Here is a 9,321-nt window from a genome sequence, read left to right as displayed (position 1 = left end):
AATAACTTGTCACCAATTGTGACCATTTGTCACCAATAACTTTTTGGCAAAAATTACTTGTCACCAATCATTTGTTCACCAATAACTTGTTATCACCAATTGTCACCAATAACTTTTTGGCACAAATTACTTGTGACCAATCACTTGTGACCAATCATTTGTCAGCAATATCACTTTACAACTAATTGTCACCAATCATTTGTCACAAATTACTTGTCACCAATAACTTTTTATCACCAATTGTCACCAATAACTTTTTGCCACAAATTACTTGTCACCAATCACTTGTGACCAATCATTTGTCACCAATATCTTTTTGCCACCAATTGTCACCAATCATTTTTCACAGAAGAAATTTTCAAGAAAATCTGTTCATATGCAATGAAACACATCAAACAAAGAAATTGTCAATATTGATTTTTATTCATGATCTGGTACTACTGTAACCATTTCAGTTTACATTAACTGTACATTGTAACATTGGTTACTAACTAGCTATATAGTTGATGTGTTTGTTCATATATCTCATCTGAATTTATATAAGTACAGTACACAATGTTTTACATATATGTTTATAAAATTAAATAACACCAAGAAATGTTGGGACATCATTTGTAAATCGTATCAAGAATTTTAAAGTAATGACATTTGGTTTGTTCGTTTGGGTAACCTTTGTGCTCAACAGAAAAATCTGTACTTTTTTTATTTGAATGATAAACAATGCAAGCTTGTTGGTTGAGCACTAACATAACATTCACAATACTCCTATTAGTCCTAATTAAATGTTGTCTTTTATGAAAACAATATTTCATCTCAGTTTATGGATAGCATGATTTTAGCACGAACATTGCCATATTGATATTTATTCAGAGTGTGAATTTGTTATACACGGTCCATAGATTTACACAGTGGCCTATCTTTATTCTTTTCCACGTAAACCAAATAACTCCAATTTGACATTAAAGTAATGAATCTATATAAAGCATATTGGAAAAATAATTTGAGACATTGACAATTTTCTTGCGTAAACATTTTTACTTACAACCTTTTCACATTGCATAACTTTGCAGATAGCAAACAATTGTAACCATAACCAAAAATATTTGAATAAAGTTTTGTGGAAAATATCTAGAAAAACACACCAGAAATAGGTCTTTTTTTGTTCCTAGTTGTTACTGCGAATGTGTAACTAGGAGTATGCTACTGGTCACCCGCAAGCTTCTCATAGTGTGCTACTCCCCTGTGAGGAGGTATATATTATTTGCTCAGTAGAATACACGTAAGTGTTAAGTTTACTGTAGTCAATCCATTGCAATATTATTTGTTAATACTTCAACAAAAAATCTTTCTTTTTCATAATAAATTTTAAAATTCAGAAACAATAATTATAATTTTTCTACATAATAATGTCATGATTTGCTAAGAAGAATTGCTAATTTTGGCTTTATTACTAAATTCTTGGCTTAATATCCTCATAATGTCTGCGTGCTTAATTTGCTCATTATCTTTCTTCACCGAGCTATAATTATCTTTAACGTAAAGTGCGAATTTACTTGGTTGTCGTTTTTTGACCGGATTCCCACTTTTGTCGAGTTGTGGTCTAAGTACAAGTTCACCTTTGCAGCAACCGCAACGATATCGTGTTGTGTCCAGTGACTTGGAATGACGTCCGATTCTGTAAAATATTAATATTTTAATCAATATAGTACTGTATTCATAATATTCAAAGCCTACCAAACTTAATTTTTTTTGTCTTGGTAGTTTATGTGAAATTTTAGACTTACAGTATATTTTACACTATATGATCTTTATGATTACTTTTGTAATTCATGTTAGAGATTGTGAGATTCGAGCTTACTTATACTTACTTAGTGTACACACAATTGAGTCGATAATAATACTTACGTGTATCCACATTTACTGCAATCATACTTGAATTTGGTGTTAATTACATAGGAATGACATCTACTTATTACTGGAATCTCAGGATGGGCCATGTTTGCTTTGGCAGCCCTAAGAAAATAAACAAAAATAAACTGTGCACAACTGGTAATAATTGCGTCTGAACCTAAGAAATATTATATTAAACAACTAAAGTGTAACATTCTGGGATATCATATATATGGAAACAAACTAATACGTAGATGTTTTTTCTTTTTTTGAAAACTTTCACCTCAAAATATTGCCCAAATACACAGTTAATTTGCTCTTAGCTTTATTATTATTATTCATTATTTATAAAGCGTGTTTTCAGAAGATCAAAGTGCTGTGCAGAGAAAATTATTAGAAACCACATACAAAAAAATAAATAAAAATGCTAGTTAGGGAACAGATACATTTTTAGTTGTTTCTTAAAAAGACGAGAACTAGGAGCCTGTCGGATATCCAAAGGGATGCTGTTCCAATGTTCCGGAACATGGACAGAGAACGCATTGTCGCCAAAAAAACATTTTTGTAGCAGGGACAGAAAGGCGTAATTTTCCATGGGATGGGATTCTATGGAATAATGACAATATATTAGTACATGCAGATCCTTTGTATGTATCACACATAGTGACACATAACATAACTTATGTATCTTGTAATCATTCTATACCAACTTACCAGTACTTCCAAAACTTGCCATGTCCATCGCTTACTCCATGTATCAACCACGCTGCAGCGTGACATAACTCATGTATTAAAGTATCTCGTAATCGTTCTGTTGACAAATTGCAAACAAATAAAATTAAATTGTGCGATTGTGATCATTATAAATAATATATCAATTAAATTGTCTATAAAACAAATCTGTATAAAATGTCCTTTGACCTGTAGTTGAATTTGAAACTACAGGTCGGATGCAGACAAATCTTGATGGTACACTGATTTGCTCATGTGGGTAATTAAAAATCTAAAATGATAAAACAGCAAATTTGATTGGAGTCGATGTAATTTTTTCACTTAATAACCTCCCTAAGTAGATTCTTATCATCTGATTGGGGTATGTGGGTGATATTCAATAATATTGTATTGAACTCTTAATTACGTCATCGAGAGTGATCATGTTCGATCAATCTGTAGTGTGCACCACCAATAATTGTTCTACTCGGCGTCCAAAATTGGAGCACTGCCTTTTGGAATGGTTTAGGCCTTAGCCTCTCATTAAAGGTAGGTGTTATAAAAAAAGAGTGTTTTATTTTCGCGCAATGGAACTAATAATTTTACTCAGCTTTAACTGGTGGAAATAACCGTCATGAAATTATTTGTACCACTGCACTCATAAATATTATTTGTATATTGTCTATTTCTAGCACTTACCTGCAGAATCACAGACTTTATCTGAAAGCTCAATTCTTGAGTAGCGTTCACCTTTGCCACGGTTTTGACTGTAGTAACAAAAGCCAGCAGTCTTGCGCATGCGTTTGTTCCATGTTATCTTAAAATCAGACGGTAACTAAAAAAATTAATGAAAGGTTTGTTATAATAGACAATATTGTGAAAGTGGATTACATCTCATAACAAGGCTACATTCAAACTCAGAGCATTTTCGTTTCTTATCTTACTCCAGTTGTCAGGCTTTGTCTTTTGGGGCGTTTGAGTGCAAATACACCCAACATTTACATAAAAAGCCCTTGATGTGTGAAATTTACATCGCACATTTGCTTTATTAGGAATAGGAGTGCAATTTGTAGCGCACATGCAAATGGCACCTGATGGTTAGTGGTGGAATTGATCATCAAGGCTTTTTGGCTGTGAGCTTACACTATTGTTCGTCCTGTGTTTATTTGGACCATGACAACATTATTCTACTGCAGTTACTGCAGTAGCTAGATTTATTTATAAATACTCATTATGATGTTTATAAAATATTTATCAATCTATATTTTTGTACTTTAAATTGTTGTTTTTTGTACTTTGTTTGCACTGTAAATCATAGTGTTTGGGTCAACTCAAAAACGTGTACATTTAAACAACTAAAATCATATGTTATTACAATAAAAAATGTATTACTGCAGTTACTGTAGAATATTTTTAACATGATCCCTTACCTTATTATCAAACACTGTATCATTATAGAGAGTGAACAGTCTCTTTATCAATTCATCTCGCGTACTCTTGAAATTGTTAACATATGGTGAGGGAGAAGACGTGCCCTTATAAGGAGTACTCAGAGATCTAAGGAATGAAGTACTTGAGAACTTCGTAACAGGTGTTTTGAAGGAGGCAGAGATCGGAGTAGAGTTTGTTTGATAGTTGGATAAAGAAGAGGTTGATGTACTGGTGTTTGTAGGTCTCTTGAAGGTACTGCTAGAACTGATGCTGGGCTTTGGCTTGATATGTTTTGGTGTAGGAACACTGATGGGCGTCTTGAACACAGAGTCATCTAATAAAATTTAGAAAAATTATGATTCATCTATAAACCCCCGTCACATAAATTTGGGTGACAGTTTTAAGCTTTGTCTACACTATCAAACTTTATGTGACAAAATATTTGGGTGCATCACACTTTTTTTGTCAAACTAGTTTGAAAGTGTAGACAGAGCTTAAGACGTGGCCCATGTAGTAGGTCGGCCAAGCTAATAGAAACAATTTTGCACAAAAATCACTGAAAATCAGGTTTTGTGAGAGTTTTGAGTTGTCAAATTTTGGTCTAAACTCTGCCTACACTATCAAACTAAAAAATGTGATGGGCTCAAATATAGACATATTACTACCTATTTGGGCACATCACACTTTTTTTTGTCAAACTAGTTTGATAGTGTAGACAGAGCTTTAGTAAAAAGAGTAAAGATACTAATGTTATCTCAACTGTCACTAATAAAATACAAAGATTTACAATTCATATTATATAAGAACTTCTTTGGGACGTAAAAGTTGTCCACAATAATGGTAAATAGCTTCTAACTAATTATGATAGAATAAAAAAAAGTGTATTTTACCTGTATCATCATCATCAAATGATTTAAAAGCTTTCTTAGTCGTTTTCTGAAATAAAAAAAAGTAAATATAATAATTTGTATTGTGTATTTGTGGCGATTGGAGCTATGCAATACCCAAGAAAGTTGTTGGTAAGAATGTCTCAGTGTATCTCTGCAGCCTCAACTGTATTGAGGCCAAGTTGGTTTACTGTGGAGCACACAAGCCATTAGGTGAAACCTGATAGGAACAGTAGGCCTATATTAACTGCTGTAACATCGACATAAAACCAGTAGCACTAGTTTGACAAAAAAAGTGTAATGTGCCCAAATATGATAGTGATATGTCCAAATAATGTGGTGGTGATATGACATAATCATGTCTATATTTGGGCACATCAAATAAAGTTTGATAGTATATACATATATTTACATTACTAGCTGTGGCAGTGACATTAGAGAGCTTTCACTATCTCGATCTGGAAAAAGTATGCTGAGAACTTTCTGTTCTCTGTGTACACTGTTGAAAATGTTGTTGTAGGTTTTGTATTTGAGATGCAAGAACCACAAAAGCAATAGGAGGCAGTAGTGTTTGGCATCACACAGACTTAGTAGCCTAGGCTACTGCAAGAATTGGCCAACAACACTTACTGAATTAGGCCTGAGAGTTTGCAATAATGTAACAAATCCCACAAAATAAAATATGAATGTTTTTTGTGTGTCTATGCAAGTATCGAGTGAATTTTATCAAATACTTTACAGTAATTTTGTCAAATTGTATTTCGTTCACGATTCACCCGACGAGAACCAGCATTTCATTCACGAAGCCTGAGGGATAGGATCAGTCAAACAACCTCTAAACCAGTGACGTCATACACAAAAAGTTGAGTTTTTCTTGGTGTACCATTTTCCGATCGAGAAAGCTCTCTAATATCTATGTTCCTAATTAACTTGGGTCAGTTATTTTTAAAATTAATATAAGATATAGGACAGTTTAATTCTACTGCCAATCTATCCTCTTACATTTGATTTGAATATCTTATCATTTTGTAACAAACGTGTATGAAAATATTTGTCCTCATCACTTGAACTTGAGTCATCGTTTATAAAGCTGTCATTCTTGGTATCAGTTTGGTTGAAGCTTAGTTTCTTGCTTGGCGTCCTAATGCTGTCAAGAACTGAAAAGTAATAAATTGAAATGATTTCAGAAATACAGTACATTTATTTTGCACGATTACGAAACACTAAAGAGGATGTTTGAGAATATTGAATATTTTTAAAAAGAAGCGGGTTTAGACAGGGGTGCTGCAATTCATAACCATAAAATTGGACTCTCCTCGACCATTATTCTGTTGGCTAAAACAAGTCTTCTCAGATATGCATGTATGCAAGTGCGTCTATGGTTTTAGATTAAGAGTTGTGAATAGTGAAAATGATCTGGTTAGGTGTACTACGAACTATTTGTTACGATATTCAAAGCGGGTTTAGACAGGGGTGCTGCAATTCATAACCATAAAATTGGACTCTCCTCGACCATTATTCTGTTGGCTAAAACAAGTCTTCTCAGATATGCATGTATGCAAGTGGGTCTATGGTTTTAGATTAAGAATTGTGAATAGTGAAAATGATCTGGTTAGGTGTACTACGAACTATTTGTTACGATATTCAAAGCGGCTTTAGACAGGGGTGCTGCAATTCATAACCATAAAATTGGACTTTCCTCGACCATTATTCTGTTGGCTAAAACAAGTCTTCTCAGATATGCATGTATGCAAGTGCGTCTATGGTTTTAGATTAAGAGTTGTGAATAGTGAAAATGATCTTGTTAGGTGTACTACGAACTATTTGTTACGATATTCAAATCTATACACTAAGTGGGAATAAATCCTATTTTAGTTTGATTTTCCGTTTTGTATCATTTTCTGTTGTACAATATACATGGAATATTTATTCTGAAATAAAGTGATCAAATAAAATTTGTGTTCTTGGAATTGATTGGTCAATTACGCATCACCTGTCATTTGGAATTAGCCCTATCTAATGGAAAAGTGATATCTAATGCTGATAATGAATGTGTATAATGCATGTTCAGCTTTTTGTAACATTTTAAGGATTTTTGCCACTCGATGATTGTTGACTGATTGCATTCGGAAATGAAATTTAAGTTCATATTATTTGTTTTTGTACTTACATGATTCAAAATCATCTTCATCACTACTACTATCTAAGACGGCTGAACAATTCCTGTAAAAAACAATATTTATTATATATTGCACAGCATTTGCAGCAACCATAATAGCTTAACAAAGAGGTGAAACTCATGAAAGTCATTCTTTACTATCAGAAAGTTAGAAATACAAACAAATTTATCAAAACTGTTTCAGCATAAAAATATTACAGTAACATTAACAAGGATCATTTTGAGATCAAGGTATTAGGTCAGATTTGGTAGTAACCATATAGTTATTATTAAAACTAGTCAACTCATGTCAACTCCAGCACAATTACTCCTTTCATTTTAACAAACCTGTAAGTTGTCTTAGTCGCATGCTTCTTGTCTTTCGTTGCTTCTACTGACGTTTGCTTCCAATTCTGTTTTAATCGATCTTTGAGACTTTGAACTTCTTTAACATCGTCATCATCGGAATCACTATCCAATATTATGATTGATTGATTTGTTTTTTTGTTTGTTGACGTCGGTGACAGAATCCAATTCATCGGATCTGGGGAGTCTGTAAATTTGATGTCTTCTAAAAATTCTTTAACCGGTGAATTACTTTTATTGGTGATGTATTCCTTTTTTGCTGATTCAATATCTTCATTTCTACTTTCCTTAAAATCATTTGTAACTGAAGTATCAAATAGATCACTGTCACTGAGATTGCTGTCCAAAAATATATTTTCATCTATACTTTGTCCCTCACTAGCATAAACAGAATTTGCATCATCAACTCTCTGTTCCTTGCTTATATTTTCTATAGAAGTGTGCAATGATGCCGTGGCAACGGTGGGAGGACTTGGAGCGCCATCATCATTAAAAGAACTACCTGAACAGGAGAAGGTCAGATGAGTTGCCACGCTTTTCACGGCTGAACTATTAATCTTGACATTTGGTAGAGGTGAAAAACTGTCTTGATAAAGGTCATCCAGATCCTGGTCTAACAGGTAATTAATACCGCCAGAGTCAGTATCTAAAAATGAATACTTTTGATTTGAGATAGATGCAGTGATAGGATTAGGCTCATTATTATTATCCCCAATTGAACTAATCTTAATGGGATTAGTATCTGTTTGATCATCTTCAAGTTTATCCTTAGATGTATTTAAAGGAGTAAGCACACTTTTTTCTCCACGAATTACACAATCTTTTTGCTTTATTTTTTTCTTTGATTTAGTAGCGTGACTTTTTGATTTCTTTTTGATACTTTCAACTTTTAAATTATAAGGATCTGTATTTTCTTTGCTGGTTTCTTTCTTCTTTTTTCTCCTACTGCTATATGTTTTTGTCTTCTTTTTACCGGTGCTGTTGCAATCCTAAAAAAATAATTTAGGAATAATTCAGTAATTTAAACTTTATTTGCAAGGAATAGTAGGCATACACTTACAGCACAATTCTTCAGACACCATGTGTATGAATGTCATTGTCATCATCTGGTAGAGATGGAGAAAGTTTTTTCCAATTGTATTTGTTGACTGAAAAATACACTACCCGAAGCTGATTTTTAATATTTATTATTTGTAAATTTGTCAGTTATCCTGATTGATTAAATAATATAAAAATAATATTAATATTATAGGCCTAGCTAGCTTAGGACTAGTCAATATAGGAACCACTAGCTAGACTAGCATTAGTAATAATAACAATAGCCTCAGAGAGAGAGGCGAGCTAGGCCTAGGCTAGGCCCTATCTATGTTCGCGCCCGTCGTCCGTACCCACCACAGCAGAGACTTCACAGGAAGAAGGTAGGACTCGATCGAGAGAGGTTGTAGGCCTAGGCCTAGCTTATTAAATTTATACAGTTTTACCTTAAAATTAATCTGCTCTTCAAGCCACCCCAATTTACTTGCTACGCGATTAAATAAAACATTGATTTCACCATCACCGTCTTCATCACTTATTAATAATTCGGTGGTAATTCTTGTTGTTATACAACCTTCAGCCATTTTGAAATTACCGCTGTCATTTAAGTGGCTGATGGGATTGATTGAACAAATTTATTTTACTACTTGATTATTTTAGTTAAAATAAATCAGTAATAATTGAAAAAACATATATTTATAAATAAAATAATTTATATATTATTACTATTATTGTCTTGTAGTATTTATGTTGATATTGTTTGTTTATTGACAAATTATAATATATATATTAATGCACTATTTATTTGCGCACGCATATGAAGATTACCACCAATGAAAACAA

At 32.9% G+C, this 9,321-nt stretch overlaps 1 protein-coding gene across 1 annotated transcript; it reads right to left on the bottom strand.

The window, feature by feature from the left end:
• Nucleotides 1-404: 404 nt before the first annotated feature.
• Nucleotides 405-9,077, bottom strand: LOC144842642 (uncharacterized). The gene is made up of 10 exons (XM_078699128.1): nucleotides 8,925-9,077; nucleotides 7,426-8,432; nucleotides 7,090-7,142; nucleotides 5,922-6,076; nucleotides 4,923-4,968; nucleotides 4,032-4,366; nucleotides 3,301-3,436; nucleotides 2,605-2,701; nucleotides 1,906-2,013; nucleotides 405-1,675 (listed from the first exon to the last, which is right to left on the bottom strand). The coding sequence occupies exons 1-10, from the start codon at nucleotides 9,060-9,062 to the stop codon at nucleotides 1,420-1,422; spliced, it is 2,331 nt and encodes a 776-aa protein (XP_078555254.1). The 5' UTR covers nucleotides 9,063-9,077; the 3' UTR covers nucleotides 405-1,419.
• Nucleotides 9,078-9,321: the final 244 nt, after the last annotated feature.

The sequence above is a fragment of the Antedon bifida genome, chromosome 5, assembly GCF_963402885.1.
Source record: "Antedon bifida chromosome 5, ecAntBifi1.1, whole genome shotgun sequence".
Taxonomy (NCBI): Eukaryota; Metazoa; Echinodermata; class Crinoidea; order Comatulida; family Antedonidae; genus Antedon; species Antedon bifida.
This window is presented reverse-complemented; position numbering and strand designations above follow the sequence as displayed.

Excerpts from the sequence above, each read along its gene's own strand:
- LOC144842642 (XM_078699128.1), bottom strand. The coding sequence starts at position 9,062 with ATGGCTGAAGGTTGTATAACAACAAGAATTACCACCGAATTATTAATA. Across the intron at positions 8,433-8,924 it reads AAGAGCAGATTAATTTTAAG|GATTGCAACAGCACCGGTAA; the intron begins GTAAAACTGTAT and ends TTATTTTTTTAG. Across the intron at positions 2,702-3,300 it reads TAAAGTCTGTGATTCTGCAG|AACGATTACGAGATACTTTA; the intron begins GTAAGTGCTAGA and ends ATTTGTCAACAG.